The following is a 24,296-nucleotide window of genomic DNA, read 5'->3' on the forward strand; positions in this document are numbered from 1 at the left end:
GACAGACAGACGAATTAGATTTAATGTCCCCTCGCTTTCGCGAAAGCGGGGGACAATAACTATAATGAATTCAATGATGGTTCATTTACCTTTACCACCGTAGACCTCCCATTATACTTCAAAATTTCTGGGTATGAGTGATTTGCAAGTATTAAAGAGGTTAAAAAATACTTCTGCATTGAAAATAGTGAAGATAAAGAACATTGATCAATCTAAAAATCCTTTTATTATATGATAAACGTTTCAAAATGTACGTGCTTATATCATGAGGTGAGCGGTTTTTCCCCCTGTAACTTTCATTATATCTTCCCCCTAAACCGTCAAAAGACGCCTTACATTAACTGAGAACTCCGGATTCGTGAATTGTACGAATTCCCTGAAAAGAATCCTGTCTGTACACTTGAACATAGGACCACTCGATCCCTAAATGTGCATACGAATTATCCAAGAAGGAATGCGTTTATACAATCTTCAATTGGCTCCTAAAGAATGAAAAAATGATAACCTTAAAGTATCATCTTGGAAATATATGGAAATGCACCAATACAGGATGTCCAGAATCTTTCATACCATTATAATAAACTTCAGAATAAACAGTTTGACAATTTTAATTTCCCTCATATATTTTGTACAAGAAATAAAATGTGTATAATAAACAATACTGACAATTTCTCATTACTTTCAGTGTTATTTAAAATACAATTTAAAAAAATAGAACTTGGACCTTTCAGCTCCTACATCATAATGGTGTGTATCTTGTACAATTGTTTTCTAGGCCTAAACAGCATTTTGATAAAAAAAAAAATTAGCAATAGCCAAACTAACTACACACTACCTGGTATTATACGTATATTAATATATTTTGAGAGTTGTGTATTTTTGGCAAGTTATTTTGACAGTATAGTTTATATTGCAATTTAAAATAATTTAAAACTCTTTTTAAAAACTGGTGAATTGAAAAATTAAAAAAAAATAATCTCTATTTGGATTTCGCTTTTGGAAATTTTAGTTGGAAGGCACACAGATAACCAACTCTGTTATGTTTTCCCCCCGTTTTTACCAGTATTACCACGCTAACATCACAAAGACCTAACGTTTGTTCTTTTCTAGATAAATAAAATCTGTGGGTTTCACAACAATACAGTGTTGGACAACAAATCACATAAATAAAGATAAACAACAAGCACTATGTTCAGTGGTATAAGTCCTCAGCTTGTGATCTTTCCGTCTTTCTTTAGTTGCTCTTCAAGCTTTGTGAAGAATTCGGTCATGGAGCCTGGGATGGCAGCTTCTACGACGTTCTTAGGAAGCATTCCCTTGATATCAGGCTGAATCAAGCTGACCAGCTTACACTTATTAGGATCTCTGTAAATAGATTAAAGGGCAAAAATTAAATACAAGTCTGAAAAAGAGACTACAATTTTAAATAATTCTGATTTAGATCTTTTCGTAGTAAACCTTCAATAACATTTTCAAACAATATTTTGTAAGAAGTAGTAAATTCAACACCGCGACTTTTGAGAAAATTTTGAAACAGTGCCTTAGTTACAAACACACCGCTTAAAAACAGAATATGCATCACAGCGCCTGACAGCGGCAAATTATTACTTTTCAGACAGAGGCAGTTTAATTACTCTATCCTTTTTTATCCATAGCTCTCTCATCAGTAAAATATTCCTCTGAAATAATTGTAGTACTTTCGCAGGAATAAATTAAACATGGGATCTCTGCATATTTGTATACCTAGCTAATAGAATGTTTTCTGACAGTTAAAAGAATGAAAAATACCGCACTATACTTATATTTTCAAGAAGAAAAATAAAATCTAAAACATAATTATGTACTTTAAAGAAAAAAAACATCATGTTTGTTTAGTTGGTAATTTAACATCTGAATGATTTTCATCTCGTTGCCGTACCAAGGTACGAGGCAAACTTAAAAGGACGCGTTAAATAAGAAATCAAATTCAAGATTTGTGGTCTACAACTTTTGGTGTCTTAATGGTTGGGATGCAATTATTTGTGATACATTTTACCTTTTGTTTAGAGGTCGTCTCTTTTCTGCTCACTTTACAAAAAGGTGTGTATTTTGACCTTTCGATCTTGATCTTGGATTTTGACCTATGGCATTCATATTTCAATTGTGTATCTCGTGTGAAAAGAACTCGCTCTTGAAACAAACACTTTTTTCGCCTGTTAACCCTGACCTTTGAGTTTGACTTAATTTTGAGAAACTTTAACCCTGTCCTTGATCATCACCTTTGACTTGAATTGAGAGCTTTCTTGCTTTTTACTTTCAACTTTTCAGAAAGAACAGATCAACTTTGCCTTACTTACTTAAATGATTTGTGAACTTGTGAGCTTGATCTTGAAAAATTGACATACTTTTAAATAATTTAGAAATTGCTTTGAATTGGCCATAACTTTTAAATGAGAGGAGATGGGTCTTTCATATCAAACCTATGCATTGTGACAAGACCTTTCTAAATGCACTATGTTTTTTATCTTGTAACCTTGACCTTGAAGAATTTTCAAAACTGTACCTATGCATTGTGACAAGACCTTTCTAAATGCACTATGTTTTTTTTTCTTGTAACCTTGACCATGAAGAATTTTCAAAATTAATTTTTCCTTATAACTTTTGATTGAGAAAGATAGGGCTTTCATTTTGTTTGACATATGCATTACCTGTGACAAGATATTTCCGAGCATGCTAGGCTTTCTGACCCCTTGACCTAATGTCCTTCACGATTGACCTAATTTTCAAAAAATCCAACTTTGGTGATAATTTCTGAATGACATATGGTAGGGTGTTCATATTTGACATAATATGCCATAAATAATGACATCTCACCCACAAAGACACCGAAAGCGGGGACCACAATTCTTTGACTTTGCTTGTTAATCAAGTTGTTTCTCGCTGTTAAAATATTTGTGGATATTTGGATAATTGTGGATATTGCAAGATATTTGTAGATAACTGCTTGAGTTTTTGCGTGTCAGTATATATATATGCATACAGGTATAAATAGAATCCATACAAAATTAATAACATTGGTTAGAAGTACATGTATTTCATGTATAAGATACATCAGCAGCCGATTACGTGAAATATTTAAATACCGGGCACTAGACTTTATCTGTTCACCTGACCTTCTCTGAGGATTTCTTTTTTAACAGAATACCAGTCTGCATAGTTTTTCCCCAAGTACCTTTGTAAAGTTCAAAATATTTTTCTATTCTAGATAAGCGAAAAAAAAAATCGCGCGATCTTATTTTGTTTTCAATTCCAAGATATTATTTCTATTTACACTTCACAAAGAATTTCTACAAGCTTTAAAATTAGTTATCATGTACATACTTTTATAAACTGATAAGAAATGCAACATTCATTTACATATGTATTTTTTCTTCTAGATGTTTTTTATTCAATACTCATTTAAAACTATTTAAAACAATATTTACCTTAGCAATAAGAGGAAAAGAGGGTTTCCCCTTACTTTGTCGCTACTGCACTATTTACAATTAAATCATTAAAGAAACAAAATCTGGCTCTGAGAAACGCAGCAGAAAAGTTAAGTCTTCATCAAACATACATTTCTATCAAAAAAGTGATAATAAACAGACTAGCTATAAATTAATGTCACGCTGTCTATAATTCAACGAAAGCAGTAGAAAATAGAATCAAATTGTACTCGGTGGGGAAAAAAAATCGATATTAAGCGAAGAGTCTGCAAAATGCCAACAACATCTAAAACATTCACATTTTTAGCCATTGGAGCAATCAAAGATAATCTTCCTTCGGGGGTCATGAAGAAAAAAAGGGTGATGTTATACTTGCAAGAAAGAAACAGTGATGTTATACTTGCAAGAAAGAAACAATGATGTTATATTTGCAAGAACAGACGGTGATAAGTTTCTGATAATTTTGTTTTCTTTATTTTTTTCATATCAAAGACTATAAATTTTCGAGCACTACTAGAGAAAATACAGATGGAAATAATAATTCAACCTTTAAAAATGAAACAGAGCTTTCATCTACATTTCCTAAGTTTATCTTGGATGGTGCTCAACATTTCAAAGTTAATTTTGTAAAGTGTGTGATTCAAGGATAGCTTCCCTCAACATTTATCTGTTTTATTTTTGTTACATGTAGATAATGCGTTAACTGTTATTGGAAAATAGTATGTAAATGTTAAAATTTCCCGTGACTTTTCAGACACGCATGAAGACATTCAAAATCACCTGCTAAGTTGTTGTTTTCAGAATCGTTCTATAATACTTTAAAATGAAAAAATGAATAAAAATAAGATATTTTTTTATTTAATTTTTTTTAATGGTATGCTACATGTTTGGTGAATCAATAACAACTAGAACTGTCCAAACGGGACAAAATACCCCCGCTGGGTTTTTCAGAAGTGCTAAATCATGAATATTTTATGGATCTAAGAAAAGAGAGAAATGCTAAAACATTTTTAGTACAAATGTAATTGCTCATTATATTTTTTATAAATGAAACAAAGGCGCAGCCTAATAAAAAAAATAGACTAAATATACTGACCAGACATGAATTATGAACTTTTTCTGTCAGTGACCTTGAACTTGCATAAATGACCTTGGTTCAAAGTCATGACACAACCTCAGGTCATAAGCAATGTTTGTGTGAAGTAGTAGATTCAAGTTTTTCAATAAAAAAGATATGAACCAGACACAATTTATGAAATTTTCCTTTCAGTGACCTTGAACTTGCACAGATGACCTTGGGTCAAGGTCATGACACACCCTTAGGTCATGAGGAATCTTTGTGTGAATTAGGAACTTACCAAGTTTATCCATGAGAAAAATATGGACCGTACATGAATTATAAAATTTTTCTTCCAGTGACCTTGAACTTCCCCAAATGACCTTGACCCAAGGTCATGACACATCCTTAGGTCATGAGCAATCTTTGTGTGAAATGAGAACTTACCAAGTTTATCCGTAAGAAAGATATGGACCAGACACCAATAACAAAATTTTTCTTAGTGACCATAATGACCTTGACCCAAGGTCATGACACATCCTTGGACAGGAGGAATCAGACACCACTAATGAACACAAAGTATTAAATTTTTCTTCCAGTGACCTTGAACTTCCCCAAATGACCTTGGGTCAAGGTCATGACACACCCTTGGGTCATGGCAATCTTTGTGTGAAATTGAACCTACATCCATAAGAAAGATATGGACCACACACGAATTATGAAATTTTTCTTCCAGTGACCTTGAACTTCCCCAAAGAACCTTGGGTCAAGGTCATGACACACCCTGTGGTCATGAGCAATCTTTGTGTGAAATTAGAACCTACCAAGTTTATCCATAAGAAAGATATGGACCGGACACGAATTATGAAATTTTTCTTCCAGTGACCTTGAACTTCCCCAAAAACCTTGGGTCAAGGTCATGACACACCCTGTGGTCATGAGCAATCTTTGTGTGAAATTAGAACCTACCAAGTTTATCCATAAGAAAGATATGGACTGGACACCAATTATGAAATTTTTCTTTCAGTGACCTTGTCCCTAAATGACCTTGACCCAAGGTCAAAACACACCCTTAGGTGATGAGCAATCTTTGTATGATATTAGAACCTACCAAGTTTAAACATAAGAAAGATATGGACCGGACACGAATAATGAATTTTTTCTTCCAGTGACCTTGAAGTTCCCCAAATGACCTTGGGTCAAGGTCATGACATACCCTCAGGTCATGGGCAATCTTTGTGTGGAGTAGTAGATTGTAATGTTCCTCCGTAAGAAAGATATGGACCGGACACGTTTGCACAGACAGACGGACAGACAGACAGCTAGACAGACGGACAAGTTGATTCCTATATACCCCCCCCCAAACTTTGTTTGCGGGGGGTATAAAAATGTCACTACATTTCAATTAAACTTGGGATTGTTTAAAATGACTTAACATCAAAGCCAAACATATGTGGAAAAAATGGTGATGTTAAATTTTTGACTTTTTCCTAATCCTACTTACGATGGATATTTTATAACTAGTATTCCACAGGGGTAATTCCATCCTCTTACATACTTCTTTTCTTCCGGAAATTCCTCTAGCTCCACACTACATGCTACAAAACAAGCTCAAAGTAACAAGCACTGACCATTTATGTGCAAGCAACCCATTCATACATTTTTGCTACTTGAAAATATTCATTTCACTCTGCTTTGATATTATCATTATCACTCTGTGTTAACAGTCTAAGGAAGTGTTAAAACTATTAGGAACTTTTTGTATTTCGAGGATAATGATATTTCTCAAGTAGCAAAACTTAATTATCTGAAGGCACCAAAGCAGCCAATATACATGTAAAGGGATTAGCAAATTATGTCTGAAGCCATGACAATAAACATACTCTGCATTGCAAATAATGAAGAGAACTTATAGGACCATTTTGTAATCTTCCTCTGTATACTAGTATTCTGTGTCTTTGTGAACTCTTGAGTTTAGCTGATTAATTAAACCTTGATAGATTTTATCTTTTTCATTCATGATTTATTTATCATTACAATATACACTTGTTATTATCATGATAACATGAATCAACTTTTATGGAAGTGTAAGTGTACCTTTTTTCTACAAAATTGTCATGTGAATCACATTTAACAAATGAAAAAGAAATTATAGACGTAGGTATTAGAAAAAATAGAGGTGTTAGTCTAAATTAAGCCATTCCTTTAGGCGCATGGCATGCTGGGTACAGTCATGTGACTTACTCTGGGTATTTGACACAGATCATGCCACATGACCAGTTCCAACCCCGCACATGATCCTTGGCCTCCGGGCATTCTGGGTAATCGATACTGATAGCTGAAATCAAACCAAGCTTATATCTAGGAAGGAAGACCAAAATGTCACTGCTATTAATTATTATGCTTCCTGTCAGTTTGTCTCTATATAACCCATACCCTACTATTATCGCATAGTGGTCTAAGGATTTATATAGCTTTGATCATAGTCATACGGCCTTCTTTTAGAGAAATTCTTCAATGCACAATGGACACAATGGACACAATGCTAGTCCGATGCCTTATCGATTACGCCACAGAGACGATCACTGATTGGGAGAATTTTATTAAATATATAAACTTAATTTATTGACAGAAGAAGAGAAAATAGACAAATATTATTTGAAAACAGTTAAATTTATTCTAAGGACTGCATTAATAAATGTGTACAACAAAGTTTCAAACTAATTACATACCTTTTTAAATTGATATGAGGAAAATGCTTTTTTATATAGCGCTTGATTGAAGGATGTAAAAGAAAATTATCAATGTGAATCCACGTCTGTAAACAAATCAGTCTTACTAAGTACTAACAAAACAGAAAATAAAGATGAGTATCTTTGGGACAGAAAATCCTGATTTATTTAGAGTTAGTAACCAAAATAACTAAGCATGCAACTAATTTTAGCATGAAGATTTTATGAGCTTTTGCAAGTGCTGGAAATTGTTACCACCATTAAAAAAATCAAATGGATTGAGCATAAATAATAACAACAGTCAGCATAATAATTAGTGTTGCATTATGCATGTACTATGCCTAAATGAAGCAGGGTTTGACACATAGTGCACTCCTTTATCATGTGCAATTTATTGCATGATTGCATAATCAACAATTTTTTTCAGATCAGCATGATCAGTTGTAACACTTTCTATGCTTTGATCATAGTCATATAGAGAAACAAAAGGGAGAAAAAGGAAGAGAGGGAGATAAAAAAAACAGCATTGGATGGGGTTTTAACAGACAATATTTTTAATGTACCAAATTATGTACATGTACTTTTCTGTTTTTTTCAGAGTTCAATGCATTAATAAGACAATAACTAAGGAAATTAATGACCTTTTTAAATGAGGAAGATTAATTAGCTTAAAATGAATACAAACTTCCCTGTGGTACAGACTGAGTTATACCATTCCCAGATGTCTATCAAATGTTTGTTTCCAGATATGATTTCAGTGGACTTATATTCTATTTCTGGAAATTTTATCAAAAGAGATAGGGAGTATTAAGGGACATTTGTATCCATATTTAATTCCTCTGAAGATGGAAAGATCCTTTATCAGGCAATTTATTGATGATTGTTTCAAGAATTTTTTTCAGATAAGTGGTTGTTATATGATTTTCTTATCAGCATTTGGAATTCAGTCAATGCAGCTCTCTTATTTTAAACCCACATCATATTTTATTTTAGCAAATTATGTACATGTACTTTTCTGCATTTTTCCTGTTCAATTTTAATAAACAATAACTAATAAAATAAATAAATAAAATGGACACATGTACAAATTATCATTTATACGAATAATTCTATAGATATGGCTATAGTTGAAATATTTGTTGAAACATCTTTATTTGGAGCAGGATAAGCGGACTATATAAATATGATCCATTTTGATATTATCAATAAAAGGTTAATGAAATTTTCTAATGGCTTACTTCAAGAAGTTTTATGTCTATATTAAAACTTCTAATGATAAATCTCGTTACATCACATAGGAGCCATCTTCTGATTCATGTTATATTCTTTTACACTAGAATATGAAGAACAACCCTAGCAATATAAGCTTCATCCAATGTGGAGTCTTAACGATATATATATTTCAGTTTAGGATATAGAACTCTCACTGTGAAGTGCTATCAAACAGAAAAGTTGAATCAAATTTATATTTTTAAAAATAACATTTCCAATCTTCTATTGTGATATTACCATTTGTTGAAAGACATTCCTCTGTGTCTCGTATGAGAATGAGATCTACAAAGTCTCGAGGTGAGATCAGGCCAAGCATTGCACTGGCAGTACAAGCTCGATTTATTCTTAAATCAGGCTGAAACAGAAACAAAAATATATTACTGCATTACAGCAGTTTAGCTTAAGATATAGCATGAAAACAAATATATACCCAGAACATTTACATTATTGCTTTTATTGATACTTCATATATTTTCTTTCTAATCATTGATACATGTATTAATTATAATTAGTATAATAATTTAGTAAAACATATTCTTCAAGTGTGTTACACCTAAATAGCTTGCAAGCAATTTTAACATAGGTGTTTAAGCAAGGATTACAGAGATCACCTCAATAAATGTTAGGTTTTTATCCACATTTACAAATATAAATTATTGTGTGCAGGTTTAGGTAAGACATGGAGTTTCTTGGGAATGATCACTTATGATGATTAGCTTAATTGTTGTAAAACCAGTCACTCATCCAGAAAATGCAGGTCAAATCAAGCATCTGAAGCCAGTCTGTTAGTCTGCATTCTTACATGTAGATACAATACGCCAGTTTCGAGATTGTAACTCTCCTAAGATAGAGGCGCAAAAAGTACCCATTTTAGCATGGAGGTGGGACAGGATGTCTCTGTATACAAAAGTGCATCAATAAAAAAACGATATTTATGGCTTTCAAAATTAATTAAATGTTATAGAAATATAATAATGTTAAGCAGTGATGGATTTGATGATTTTATCAAGCTCAACTATGCATATTTACAAATCTACTATAATTTTTCGGGTACTTGAAAATGAAAGAAACGTCCTTATGTCTTTAGATAAAGTAACAGATTTTCTTGATTGTACGAACATTTTTTAAAAAGTAAGTGTTTCTTAAGTTAAAATAAATTAAGGAAAAGAATCAATATGTAATTTAGATTCCCGATGTGCAATGACCAGATGCATGTGTATAGTATTTATTAGAGGTCCATATATCTTCCCCCGCCCGAAAAGTCTCACATCCACTGATATTTGCTTTTTTGTTTCGATATTTTTGATTTAAAATTGATGCCTTTAATTTAATTCGGTTATTCTCAAGCTGCAGAGTGCATCCTGACAATTGTGTAGTTATGATAAACCGGTATATCGATGATGCAATGTATCCAACATACACAGTATCAAATATCTGTCCCACCTGTTTGTTTACGCGGCAACAAAACTCCCCTCCTCAACGAAAGAGCACACAAAGGGAGATAATCTCGAAACTTGCGTATTAAGTTTGGTCAACAAAGGGTTTTATAGTTATTTCGGAATATACCGGCCTATTCCAAAAACTTAAACCTGATAACTCATGCAGAAAATATAGGTCAGGACCAGCATCCAAAGCAGGTCTTGTATTGTGCACCCTTAGATGCATAATCCCTGCAAGTCTGCTTAATAAAGAGTTCACAATTACTTGACGATGAAACCCATATAGCTGCTCTAAAATTTCAACTTGCTCAGAGTTTAAAATCATTTTAACATGCTCATTTTTGGGTGAAAATGCAGCATCTGAAACCTGACTGGTATATTAGACATGCTAAAAACATTGTCCAAATGATTGGGCATACATAAAGAAGCACTTCCAAAGACCTTTTACAGTCATCAGTGCTGAGGATGTTAAAACCCCTCCTCCAACTTCTTTGAGGAAAGGTAAAACAAGAGGCCCATGGGCCACATCGCTCACCTGAGTAACTTGGGTGATGCATTCCTTTACCAGATTCCCCCTCTTGCTATACCTATCATGCTCACTACCACCTTTAATGATTCTAAAACTTTAGAATCTACACTACCCCAGGAATCGGCCAGGATGCTTCCACATAAGTTTCAGCTTTCCTGGCCCAGTGGTTTTTGAGGAGAAGATTTTTAAAGATTTGTTCTATATATTTCTATGTAAAACTTGGATTCCCTATTGTGGCCCCGCCCTACCCCCGGGGGTCATGATTTTAACAATTTAATATCTACACTACCCAAGGATGCTTCCACATAAGTTTCAGCTTTCCTGGCCCAGTGGTTCTTGAGAAGAAGATTTTTAAAGATTTGTTCTATATATTTCTATGTAAAACTTGGATTCCCTATTGTGGCCCCGCCCTACCCCCGGGGGTCATGATTTTAACAATTTAATATCTACACTACCCAAGGATGCTTCCACATAAGTTTCAGCTTTCTTGGCCCAGTGGTTCTTGAGAAGAAGATTTTTTAGTGACCCCACCCTATTTTTGTCTTTTCTTGATTATCTCCCCTTGTAAGGGGATTTGGCCCTTCATTTTAACAATTTAAACTCCCCTTCACCCAAGGATGCTTTGTACCAAGTTTGGTTAAAATTGGTCCATTGGTTCTTGAGAAGAAGTCGGAAATGCGAAAAGTTTACAGACAGACAGATGGACAGACAGACAGCTAGACAGACGGACGGACGACGGACAAAATGTGATCAGAAAAGCTCACTTGAGCCTTCGGCTCAGGTGAGCTAAAAAGTTCTTGATTACTAAAATCTTATTTTGAGGTAATTTGGGTTTGACATTTCTCTTACTTTATAAAATAACCATCCAAATGCACATACTACCAAAATATTAATCCTAAATTACATATTAAGTCCTGCAACTGAAAACTGTATATTTTCATATTTCAATATAGACAGCTGTTAATTGTGTCGTGTTTTTTTTTATGAAAGTCTTGGCATGTTCAGGTTTAAACTATTTGAATCAAAAAAATAATTAAATTAACTTTACTTTAATAATATACATATGTTCTGGACTGTATGTGACCTATATGTTTTCTTTTTGTGATAAATACTTTTTAATTAAAGTTTCCCAAAAAAAAAATTAGGTCAATTAACCTGCCCCAGAAAGAAAGAAGTATGCTTCCCTGTACTTTACTCTAACCTACAGCAGCAATCTCTCATTAAGGTTAAATTTAGATCATTTTATTTTTATATCCTTTAGTCAGGAAACCTGCTAGCTATGTTCTTAGTATTCCCCTCAGAAAATCAATTGAACTTCTGAGACTCGGTATCTGTTTTATTTAGTAGACATGTAAATTATTGTTTTTTAATCCTATTACCTTCAGAATTCCTGCATAATTTCAATCATATCTAACAGCTTATTTTAAAAAGGAAATAATGTAAAAATTATCGCCCACATAACATACAATGACAAGAGGCCCATGGGCCACATCACTCACCTGAGCACTAAGGGTAGGAAAAAGTAGAAAATGGCTTTTTATTGTAAAGTATAAATCCAAATGACCAATCATGGATTTGCTATTTTTTAGAAAATGATTTCTAAAGAATTTTCCTATATATAATTAAAAACTTTGGTCAGCCAGTACCCCCGGGGGTCATGATTTGAACAAACTTGAATCTACTATTGAGCATGCTTCCATATAACTATGATGAATTATGGCTTTGTCATTCTTGAGAAGAAGATTTTTAAAGAATTTTCCTATATATTTCTATGTCAAACTTTGGTCGGCCATTTTGGCCATGTATCCCGAGGGGTCATGAAACAAACTTGAATCTACAAAAAAATAAATATGATGAATTATGGCTTTGTCATTCTTGAGAAGAAGATTTTTAAAGAATTATACTATATATTTCTATGTCAAACTTTGGTGGCCATATGTTTTCGGGGGTCATGATTTGAACAAACTTGAATCTACACTACCTGAGCATGCTTCCATATAAATTTGATGAATTATGGTTTTGTCATTCTTGAGAAGAAGATTTTTAAAGAATTTTCCTATATATATCTATGTCAAACTTTGGTCGGCCATTTTGGCCCCGCCCTACCCCCGGGGGTCATGATTTGAACAAACTTGAATCTACACTACCTGAGCATGCTTCCATATAAATTTGATGAATTATGGCTTTGTCATTTTGAGAAGAAGATTTTTAGAATTTTCCTATATATTTCTATGTCAAACTTTGCTAGCCATTTTGGCCCCGCCCTACCCCCGGGGGACAGAAAACAAACTTGAACTACACTACCTAAGGATGTTTCCCCATAAGTTTCATCTTTTGGCACAGTGGTTTTGAGAAGAAGATTTTTAAAACATACCACCAAATTTTTTTCTCAAATCCCCTTGAATGAGGGCGTGGCCCTTCATTTGAACAAACTTGAATCCCCTTCACCCAAATTTGGCAAGTTTGGTTGAAACAGCTTATCGAAAATTTAAAAAGGACAACGGACGGACAGCTAGACAGAATAGACAGACAGACGGACGCCGGACAAAATGTGACATAACATAGCCTTCGGCTCAGGTGAGCTAAAAACTGCAGAGAAATCAATGATTTCCGTTAACTTAATGGAAGTGGTATCTATATGAATTTAAGGTATTTCTAACTCAATATTCAGAGGATAAAACAACTTTCACATCAGTAAATCTGGTGACAACATTTGTGTTTTCTTCGATCATTATTTCAGACTCCATTCAGTCAATAGCTTCTTACCTAGGTTATATAACAAGAGGCCCATGGGCCACATCGCTCACCTGAGAAGCTTTGACCATTCTGTTCTTTACCAGATTTCCCCCTTGTTATACATAATGCATCCCAACCCTTCCCCACTGATAATGATTTAGAAATTTTGAAATCTACACTACCCCATGAACTTTCCATGGGCACATATGTTTCAGCTTTTTTGGCCCAGTGGTTCCTGGGAAGAACAATCTTATTAAAATTAGATGTTAGATCCGCTCGCATACTCGCTACACTAACATCTAACAACATCCCATTGAGGGTCACGTCAGAGGTCAGATTCGGAACGGTTCTAGACTTATTCGCTTCAACAATATACGATGATTTTGCCAGTGACGATTTGATTGGTTGACAGAATTTGACTTCTGACGTGATCTAACATCTAATTTTAATTAGATTGTGAGAAGAGGATTTTCAAAGATTTTTCCTATATATTTCTATGTAAAACTTTGATTCCCTATAATGGCCCCACCCTTCTCCCAAGGGTCATGATTCCTACAATTTAGAATTTACACTACCCAAGAATGCTTCCACATAAGCTTCACTTTTTCTGGCCCAGTGGTTCTTGAGAAGAAGATTTTGAAAGATTTTTCATATATATTTCTATATAAAACTTTGATTCCCCATTGTGGCCCCGCCCTTCCCCTGGGGGTCATGATTCCTACAATTAAGAATTACACTACCCCAGATGCTTCCACATAAGTTTCAGATTTTCTGGCCCAGTGGTTCTTGAGAAGAAGATTTTCAAAGATTTTTCCTATATATTTTTTATATAAAACTTTGATTCCCTATAATGGCCCCGCCCTTCCCCCGGGGGTCATGATCTGAACAATTTAAAATCTACATTATACCAGGGTGCTTCCACATAAGTTTCAGCTTTTCTGGCCCAGTGGTTCTTGAGAAGAAGATTTTCAAAGATTTTTCCTATATATTTCTATGTAAAACTTTGATTCCCCATTGTGGCCCCGCCCTTCCCCCGGGGGTCATGATTTGAACAATTTAGAATCTACATTATACCAGGATGCTTCCACATAAGTTTCAGCTTTTCTGGCCCAGTGGTTCTTGAGAAGAAGATTTTCAAAGATTTTTCCTATATATTTCTATATAAAACTTTGATTCCCCATTGTGGCCCCGCCCTTCCCCCGGGGGTCATGATTTGAACAATTTAGAATCTACATTATACCAGGATGCTTCTTCATAAGTTTCAGCTTTTCTGGCCCAGTGGTTCTTGAGAAGAAGATTTTCAAAGATTTTTCCTTTATATTACTATATAAAACTTTGATTCCCCATTGTGGCCCCGCCCTTCCCCCGGGGGTCATGATTTGAACAATTTAGAATCTACATTATACCAGGATGCTTCCACATAAGTTTCAGCTTTTCTGGCCCAGTGGTTCTTGAGAAGAAGATTTTCAAAGATTTTTCCTATATATTTCTATGTAAAACTTTGATTCCCCATTGTGGCTCCGCCCTTCCCCCGGGGGTCATGATGTGAACAATTTAGAATCTACATTATACCAGGATGCTTCCACATAAGTTTCAGCTTTTCTGGCCCAGTGGTTCTTGAGAAGAAGATTTTCAAAGATTTTTCCTATATATTTCTATATAAAACTTTGATTCCCCATTGTGGCCCCGCCCTTCCCCTGGGGGTCATGATTTGAACAATTTAGAATCTACACTACGCCAGGATGCTTCCACGTAAGTTTCAGCTTTACTGGCCCAGTGGTTCTTGAGAAGAAGATTTTTTAATGACCCAACCCTATTTTTGTCTTTTTTTTTGATTATCTCCCCTTGCGAGGGGATATGTCCCTTCATTTTAACAATTTAGATTCCCCTTTACCCAAGGATGCTTTGTACCAAGTTTGGTCAAAATTGGCCCAGTGGCTCTTGAGAAGAAGTCGAAAATGTGAAAAGTTTACAGACAGACAGACGGACAGACAGAAAATACAGACGGACAGACAGACGGACGGACGACGGACAAAATGTGATCAGAAAAGCTCACTTGAGCCTTCGGCTCAGGTGAGCTAAAAATGATGAAAGGCATTAGTTTTATGAACAGATCAGTCAAATTTCTAGTTATAGTCTTCTAAAGTAATAGGTCCAGAATTAATCGTTTCCTATTTTTACAGACATACAGTAAATGGCTGAAAAGCTTTCAAATGCATTAATAATAAAAATATAATAATAATATACCAACCCCTCAAGGATTTTTTTTAGTATTTAGTAAAAAAGAATCTTTAACCCCTAAAAAAACACTACATGTATTTTTTTAAAAAAAATTGTATGTTTTCTTAAAGAATCATTAGGGATGCCTGATTTTATCAGTATACATATATCCTGATTTCTTATTGTGTGATATTTATCAATAAACAAAGACTAGAATATAAGTATTTAGTACATTATTTTCAATTCCAGAAATTATTCATTTATTTATTTGTTCAAACTATTAAAAAACACTTACATGAATTAAGTGTAAGAAATGTTGAAAACATTGCAGTTGAAAAGTGGCATCCAATCATGCTTTTATATTTATACATAAAAGATATGTCTTTATAGCATATTTGAAAAAAAAATATTAAGGAAATTAATTTGAAATTAAAGTAAAAATTGCACAAAAAAATATCACAATATCATCATGATAATTTGGGGAAAGATCGTGATAATACATGCATCAGGATACAAAATTTTTAACGATCGATACCCATCTCTGTGACTCATACTTACTTTTTCTATCCATTTCAAGATTTCAATTTTCTTCATATTGGTGTCCCATTTAGCTCTAGGGCCATCAGGCAGAGGTTCTACATAATCAAACACAGTTTTGGGGGGACAGTTATAAATAGCCTCTCCTTTATATCTGCAATACCAGGAAAAATTGAACGAAAAAATTACTTTACACTAAAAATTTACACAGTTAAGTAAATTTCTTCAAGTTCATTAATATAACTTTTTTTTAACCTGGATGCCTTATTTACTCGGAATTTTTAATTCTAGCACATTTTTTCAAAATGAGTTCAGAAAATTTATTTGAACTTTAATCAAGCTGCACCTGAATGCTGATGTAGATATTTAAAGAAATGTCTGTCTGGAAACACTAGGAGAAGGGCTGCTTATACTCAAGCACATGTTGCTAATTTCTGCATCACGGGATCTTTATTTACCCCGTATATCTATAATCAATGTCGAAAAAGAGATTTTAATTGAAGACATTTTCTTGATTAAAGTTAGGAAGCCTGAATTCAGTGTAGCAAGAGGGAAAACATGATCGAATCACCTGAATGTACAGAAATGTGAATACATGTATGGCTGTAATCATGGTAATAGTTCTATAATTTTATTCTTTGATGTATACTTATAATTATATAATTCAAAATATTTAAGAAACTGTGAAAACATTTTTCAGAGGCATTGGTAAATGATGTAGTATACCACCTAACTGTCAAACTAACTCAAAAGAAAAATCTGACTATAGGGTCGGCGGAATCGTAAACCAAGAGAAAAAAAAAACTTTGGCCTTATTGAGCTTTGATATATGATTGATTGATTGTATATTGTTTAACATCAAGTCAACAGACTGTTTCTGGCAGAACTTTGATATGAAAAATGATCTATAAATGTTGTAATTCACACATTCAAAACAATAACCTCTCTTGAGTCTGTGAAAAGTAAGTAGAAACCATGTGCACACAGTTTAAATTGCTTTATAATTAATTCCTTCATAACAAGAATATCTGTTCATCAAGATTTGGTGCATGAGTTCCTCCCTCTAAGTTCCTGAAACTTGGTCCACTTCCCCCGCCCCCTTGTGTCCTTTGTACAGTGAATTAAAAGTACAGTATTGAATATTTCTACGACACTTAAAGCCATTCAGCATAAAATCACTTTTTATAAAATATATGAATAAGTTAGTTTTAATTTCGTGACATTATCTTTGTACATTGTACCCAACTGAACTGCTCAGGTGCTCTGGAAACTGAAATTATTTCTACCCATATAAATCACTGGGTTACCATTTGATAATAGAGATTCCAATTGTTTTTATTTTAAGATTGTATTACATAACACAAAAATCCCTAGTCATGAACTCTAGATCATTTATAATAGAGATATTGACTGCATGTAGAATGATAAGTCACTCAGTACAGACAGATGCACTGGGTGACCGCAGACATCGGCCATTCATTCCAGCACTTGAGTGACAGTACCAACACCTTAAGTGACCAGAGACATTAACGTTTACCCTTTAGGACTATTTACAGCTTGACCTTTGCCCAGCCACAAGTTAAGGACACTTTATTTATTGTGAGGTGGAGAGTTAGTCCACAATAGCAAAGGTCAACAGATAAGATCATCAGAATGTATTGTGTCTGATGATTTTTTTAAATGCCGTCAATTGCAGGCACACCCCATAGGGACAATGGCCTAGGAGGTATCAGGAGTACATAGCTTAGTGCTATATGATTATCTTTAAAAGTATAAACTTACAAATCAACAGAGAAATGAAAAATTGTTGAAATAGAATCAATACAATCTGCAAATATTTCACTGAAGTTTTTAATTCGATCAGAATCTTTAGAGATATATATATAGGAAAGTTTGTCTGTGTCAAGGCTCATATTTAATCTTTGATATCACCAGCCCCTTACCTTGAAAATTGCTTGCTTAGGAGAGCATGAGAAAAATCACTTTAATCCACGTTCTCAAGTTTAATAGAGTGCAAGCTCATTACACAAGACTTGTCATACCTTATTTGAATCGCTAAGAATTCAGACCACACAGTCATGAGAGTGAGTGAATGTATAAGGAATGCAAAGCCACTCTGTCTAAATCTATGATACAGATGCATTAATTGGACTAAAACACCCTGTATATTTGTAACATGAAACAAGTTTCCTGGGTACTAAAATTGTTGGAAATGACGGGTGAGAATCTAATAATATAGAATGATGCACACACTCTCAACATTTTTTTGAAAAGGAGTCCGTTGGGATGGTTGATACTTTGAAAAACACTCATTATTGAATATTCATCTTTTTAACATTCAATTTATTTTTAATGTATTTACACTAATGCTCACCCTGTTGGAACTTAATTTGCTTAAATTTGTGTTTTAGCTAATGTTTTAGCTAAAACACAAATATATAAGCAAATTAAGTGCCAACAGGATGAGCAATATCTGACATATATGATTTATTTTATCATTTTAGGTAAGTGTTACATCAGCTTGTTGTATTTAGCCTGATTCATTATATTAAGTGTATTTTGCTTATTACTATGTTTTGATTGTCCCCCGCTTTCACTGAAAGTGAGTGATATTAATTTCAGTATGTCTGTCTTTTAGCTGTCCATCTGTCTGTCTGTCTGAAATGAATTTCTCTATAACTGTAACACTTTCATTTCCTCACAATTTTGCAATGAAATTTTACATAAACTCCCTGTACCCTATTAGGAAGATCCCTATTGATTTTGAGGTCAAAATGTCAAAGGTAAAAAAATTCGTCAATTCTGTCTGTTTTAACACTGTCATTTACACACAATATTACAATTTAAGACGCCTTGTAGCTAATTTGCTATGAAATTTTATACCACAACTCCAAATGGCCTAAAAAAAGACTTTTGAGCTTTTACAATAAAATGTCATTATATAAGCACCCTTTGGCACCTCCCATGGCACTCCTCTTACAGTATGATCAGACCAGTCGCCCTACCCACCCCCAACCACACCCCCACCCCCACATCCACACATGCTCTTCTTTTTTCCTAAAGTGGGAAGCACAGATTCTCTTAATTAGCATGCTGTACTTCATAATGCTTGTTACATGTAAGTATATCTTAACACACAACAATTTGACAAGAACATTATATAATATTGTACCAAAGTTTTAGCATCAGAATGAATACTTAAGTACAACATACATGCAATCTGTTTCCTGTATGGCATAAAGAACATTTTAATTTGAAGCACTAGGGGATGGAGAAATGATTAAAATACAGGAAGCTTCTAATCAACTGATTCCCACTAATGTCATGTGTAATTCTAAGCACTGAAGCTATGTAATCAACTGTTAAATATAGACAGATAGAGCACAGATTAGTCTTTTATGAGAATTTTATTGATACTTTATCTTTGGTTCTGTGAGCATGGTGATCTAGACTTCAGAAAATCTAGCAGTGTGATATGGAAATTCCCTTTAAAAACTAATTTGTGAAAATGAACAATTACATTGCTGTTTATTTAGGCACAACTTTTCAGATAGATTATCAAATCAATTTTTTTGTATCAGTACTGGAAATTACTGAATTGAAACTTCAGGTCTTCAGATTACTTCCTGATAGTTATACAGGAGGTTTGACATTTCTAGATATTTGAACTCAGAACCAAAAGTCTGCAACAAATGCAATGATATATGATAATTTTCTGTCTTTTTCATGATAAAGAGCATGATATTTTTCTAGATCTGTACTCATGTAGTTCAAAATTCCCATTTAAATATATATCTATACATGTTTTTACATTATGTTCTTCTCTTCTCTCGACTTCCAGCAGCAATAGAAGTCAAAAAAAAAAAAAAAACATGAAATGTTTCCTGATAAGTAGAATATTTGTTGGTTTGAACTTTTGCTGGCTCTACCACACTGAGTATGTTAGAGATCACACCTGGTGCAGGCACCTGAGCAGACAGTTGTTTCTTTTATGTTGTGTTTGTGGTTTTGATATCAAGCATTCCTTATGTTAATCTACAGCATCTTGGCCGACTATATAGACTGGTGGGGTTTAGACAAGAGATTTATTGTTTTAACACCTCTTGTTTGAACCTGCCCTCTTTATGTGTGTCACTTGATTTAATTTGAATCAAGAAATTGGAATAACCTTTTGGTTTGATTTCTTAAAGAGAGAAATGTGTGCAGTTGCTTTTTTACATGAAAAGACAGACAGATCTTGGTTGCTGCCAAAATTAAGACAAAAAAACACTTTTAATAAAATCTTACTTTTATGAGTTTTATCCTTAACAAAAAATAAGTTTAAATATTTATCTTGAGTGAAACTCATTACCGCATAATTGTGTGATGCATGAGTTTAATTAAAGGCATTGAACCATTAAGTGTGCATGTTCACCTCCATCATGTAACTCCCAGAGAATGTTAGGGGCATGAGTAACTGTGTCAGATTTCAATATGCCTGTTCTAGTCCATCTCATCTGTCAATTAAAATTGACAGGTACAGTCAAACATATCTGTCTGGTGAATTTTAGTTTTAGGGTTTTCAAGTAAGTTTATCTGGAGGTGAATATAACAGAAGAGAATAAGTCCACCCTTATAAACTGTCTAAGTATTTTATATCATAAACTAATTTTCAAACTTGTATAATTTTATAGCAGCTGACACCAACCCTCACATATGACTTCACTGCATGTCCAAGTCTGGGTACAAAAAGCACAGGTACCTACTGCAAAATCACATATTTTCATGGGGGTAATACGGTAAATCTTCTAGGTTTCAGGGAAAAATACATGTATTGGTTTGTGGGGATTCAATTTCATGGTTGGAAAATGTTTAGTGAGTAAAAGCATCATATGAAAGTTTACATTTCTGGTCATTAATTCATGGATCTCTCCATATATATATACCTAGAAGACTACACCCCCCCCCCAAAAAAAAAAAACTAAAAAAATTAGTGATTTCACAGTGTATGATACCACGACATTGAAGAAGGCTACTTACAAGTGTCCAGAAAATTCCTCAGACTGTCGGTATGAAATTTCAAAATTTTTCTGGAAAAAAAAAGTTTTTTTTATTTTATTCATATTGTAAGAGTATATGATACCTGTATATGTTCATATGTACATGTATATGCCTTTTGATTCGATCTATATCATCAGTTAAAAGATATCCCTAAATATTTGCCAACATAAATATACATGTATAATAATTTTTGCGATTTTATTTATATCGGTACAATGATAATGATATGTATTAAAAAGGGAATAAATAAAGAAAGGAGTCTAGATACAATCTCTTCTATCAAAAACAGCTCTACTATATGGAGGGATAAAAACTTTCATAATGAAACCACTGGGATAAGAAACGTTATGTCAAACAGGTACCCCTTTACATCATCTATATGATACCATATATTGTATAACGTCTCTGGCTGTCTATTATATAGCTATAAGGCCAGTGTAGCTTAAGGACCAGAGTAGTACTAGATCGCCATTCTCTCATCTAATTGATTTAAAACCTATTTATCAGTCAATTGTTCTCAAGGACTACTATTTCAGATACCTACAAAAAACATCAGATGCAGTTGTTGAAATATTAAAAACTAATTGTTTGTGTTAATTCATCTTTCATCTCTTTTTCTATATATTCGATCAATGCATACTATCTTTGCAAGATATATAACTGTATTCATGTTTCGGCAGCTCACACATATGTAACTTAATATAATTCCATCATGATAAGTAGATACAACATTATTGTTCATGATTAGAGTAAAGTTGTGTATGTCATTTGTTAAAGAAATCAAAAATAACGTCAAAATATCATTAGAAAGTCACTTTCCCCCCGAAATGCAAATAAAAAATATCAATATTCCTAAGCAAATTGTCTACCTCCTCAGCCTTTTTTTTTACGTGTTTGATAACAGAGAATAATTAGGTCATTCTTCGATTCATATCTTTTCACCAATGAATTGATAATACTATATCAACAGTTGTATTAAGTACATGTTTATAGTCCGTTAATTATCATACAATTTGTTCTTAAAGAAAAAATTAATCATTCTGTGTGTGTGTATTATTAAATGGTAATTTTCAATCCCTGGCCTGCTCGTGTGTACACTTTGTAAACTGTAGGGTATGTGTAGCAAAACGAGAACTGCATGGGTTAGATAGGCCTAAATCAAATTGAAGTTCAGCATACCATTATATATAGAACTTGAATAATGTAAGTAATTTCTGCGACAAATATATTAGTATATTTCAGTCATTTTCAAAACAAAAAAGGTTTTCCATGTTTTCAGTAACACATTTTCCGACCCGGTTATTTTCCCAACCCGGCCATTTTAAACACAAGTTGTTGCAGATGCAAATGTTAGAACAAACAATATAAAGTTCAACAGGGATTGTATAATTTTTATTAATCAGAATTCGTATTTATATGATATAATTGAAGGAAAAGAAAAGTTTTAAAAAAAATATAAAATTGGCTCGGCAAAACAAAATTTAAAAATTTAAAAGTGTGGATGCGTGTGACAGCTCCATTAAAATGCGTGTGTGCACACAAGGCTACAGGTACATATAGGCCTATGTGTACTGTTTGTTAGGAGACTGGGTGACCGTAATGCTATGGAATCACGATATTTACAACAGTTCCATAATTAGACAGTGCAGTTTTTTTTATTAACGTCATTATAAACACTGTATAACATATTGAATCTAACAGTCGAATATCTTTGGATATGGGGTAACCCATATCTATTCTTGTCTATATATGTCTCAGGATGACTGCATTTGAAATGACAATGGAATAGGTTTATGTTTCTTTTGTTACACATGTAACTTAATATATTTTCATTATAATGAATCTTAAGTTTGAGTTTATATTTCAACCGTTCAAGCTGAAAGGAATTTCATCATTCAAATTTTGTTTTGTTAGAACAATAAATCCCACACTCTGACATATCTTGCAATTTTTACAATATACCAACAATGTACTTTAGTGTTAAGACTTAAGATAACTACTACTTAATATTAAAGCAAATTGTCTTTACATCAAATTAAGTTATCAAATGTATATACACATGTATACATACATGGTACATAAAATCAAGACTAGTGGAAGAAATAGCTGATCATTAGCTGTTCATCTGTGCAAGTTTATGTAATTAGAATGAATGAATTACAAGACATGTTGGCTATATAACAGCTGTTATAAGACAGTATTCATCACCTTGGACAATGTCCAGATGCTCTCGAATACTAGAAATATTTAATTATAATGATAAGTACATAGACCTAACTCCTCAAATTAACCGCTGTTTGTAACAATTATATCATTATCATCCTACAAACTTTTAACTCCACCTTAAGTAAGTTCAAGGACATCTTTAAAGACTTTGCATACTAAATAAATTCTTTAAATTGTTACGTTCTTGTGTATACACACAAGGAAAGGACTCGATAATAGACCACAGTACTACTATTTAATGACAGGCCGCGCTTCTCGACTTAAAATTCCTGATAAATAAATCGTGTGATTAATTAAAACATTTCTGGTCTCGATCCTTTGCATAATTAGAAAATGTCCACTATAAATTGATCGTACACATGTTTAGGGTTTAAACAGCTATAAGAGACATGTGTTGACAAAACTCACCGATTTCTTGGAGGAAGTCCACCCTTCCGTCATTTTATAATACCTCTGTAGTCTATCAGCCACCTCCTCCGCCTTCTTCCTGAAATCCATTGTTCTTTCTTTTAACACTTGTGTCAATTTCTAGTTTGTTTAAATGTCTAATGTTGTTCATTCATTCTTTCGTTTTTATACACAACACTGCAGCCAATAAGTTTGGTCATGTGACTTTCGGTCTAAGAATAGGTTTTGTAATGTGGCGGGAAATATTCAAACACACTTCAATTAAATAAAACAGAGAAAACAGTTATAATTTTGATTTATCCGAGATTGCTTTGACTCTAACCTCTGTGCTTTTTTTATATTGTGATATGTGCAGGGCATGTCACAGTACATGTATAAAAAGCAGGGGTTAGAGTAAGAGCCCGGATTACATTTTGATCTGTTCCATAAAAGTCAAGAAAAGTAAGAAATGTGGTTCTCGAATGGGACGTAAAACAATTCATGTACAATCAATTCGATCTTTCAACTGGCGTCAAAAATTCATGACAATTACGAATTCTTTGAAGGATGAAACATACACAGAAAAAAGAACGCCATTTGTCAGACTGACCCGAATAAAAATATCAGCCGATGTTTATCGTTTATATCTCCTGCATG

General features: G+C 33.5%; 1 protein-coding gene across 2 annotated transcripts; it reads right to left on the bottom strand.

Moving 5' to 3' along the window:
• Nucleotides 1-592: 592 nt before the first annotated feature.
• LOC134252531 (stAR-related lipid transfer protein 5-like) lies at nucleotides 593-23,859 on the bottom strand. Of its 2 annotated transcripts, none has more exons than XM_062735033.1 (6): nucleotides 23,661-23,859; nucleotides 21,006-21,055; nucleotides 16,008-16,140; nucleotides 8,763-8,880; nucleotides 6,026-6,119; nucleotides 593-1,365 (listed from the first exon to the last, which is right to left on the bottom strand). In XM_062735033.1, the coding sequence occupies exons 1-6, from the start codon at nucleotides 23,748-23,750 to the stop codon at nucleotides 1,209-1,211; spliced, it is 642 nt and encodes a 213-aa protein (XP_062591017.1). In that variant the 5' UTR covers nucleotides 23,751-23,859; the 3' UTR covers nucleotides 593-1,208. The 2 variants fall into 2 exon arrangements, with proteins under 2 accessions (XP_062591017.1, XP_062591015.1); XM_062735031.1 differs by lacking the exon at nucleotides 6,026-6,119 and adding an exon at nucleotides 6,766-6,859 and having other exon boundaries at nucleotides 23,661-23,857.
• Between the last annotated feature and the right edge of the window lie 437 nt (nucleotides 23,860-24,296).

Source organism: Saccostrea cucullata, unplaced genomic scaffold (assembly GCF_032062105.1).
Source record: "Saccostrea cucullata isolate Sc308-1 unplaced genomic scaffold, CSIRO_AGI_Scuc_v1 ctg167, whole genome shotgun sequence".
NCBI lineage: Eukaryota > Metazoa > Mollusca > Bivalvia > Ostreida > Ostreidae > Saccostrea > Saccostrea cuccullata.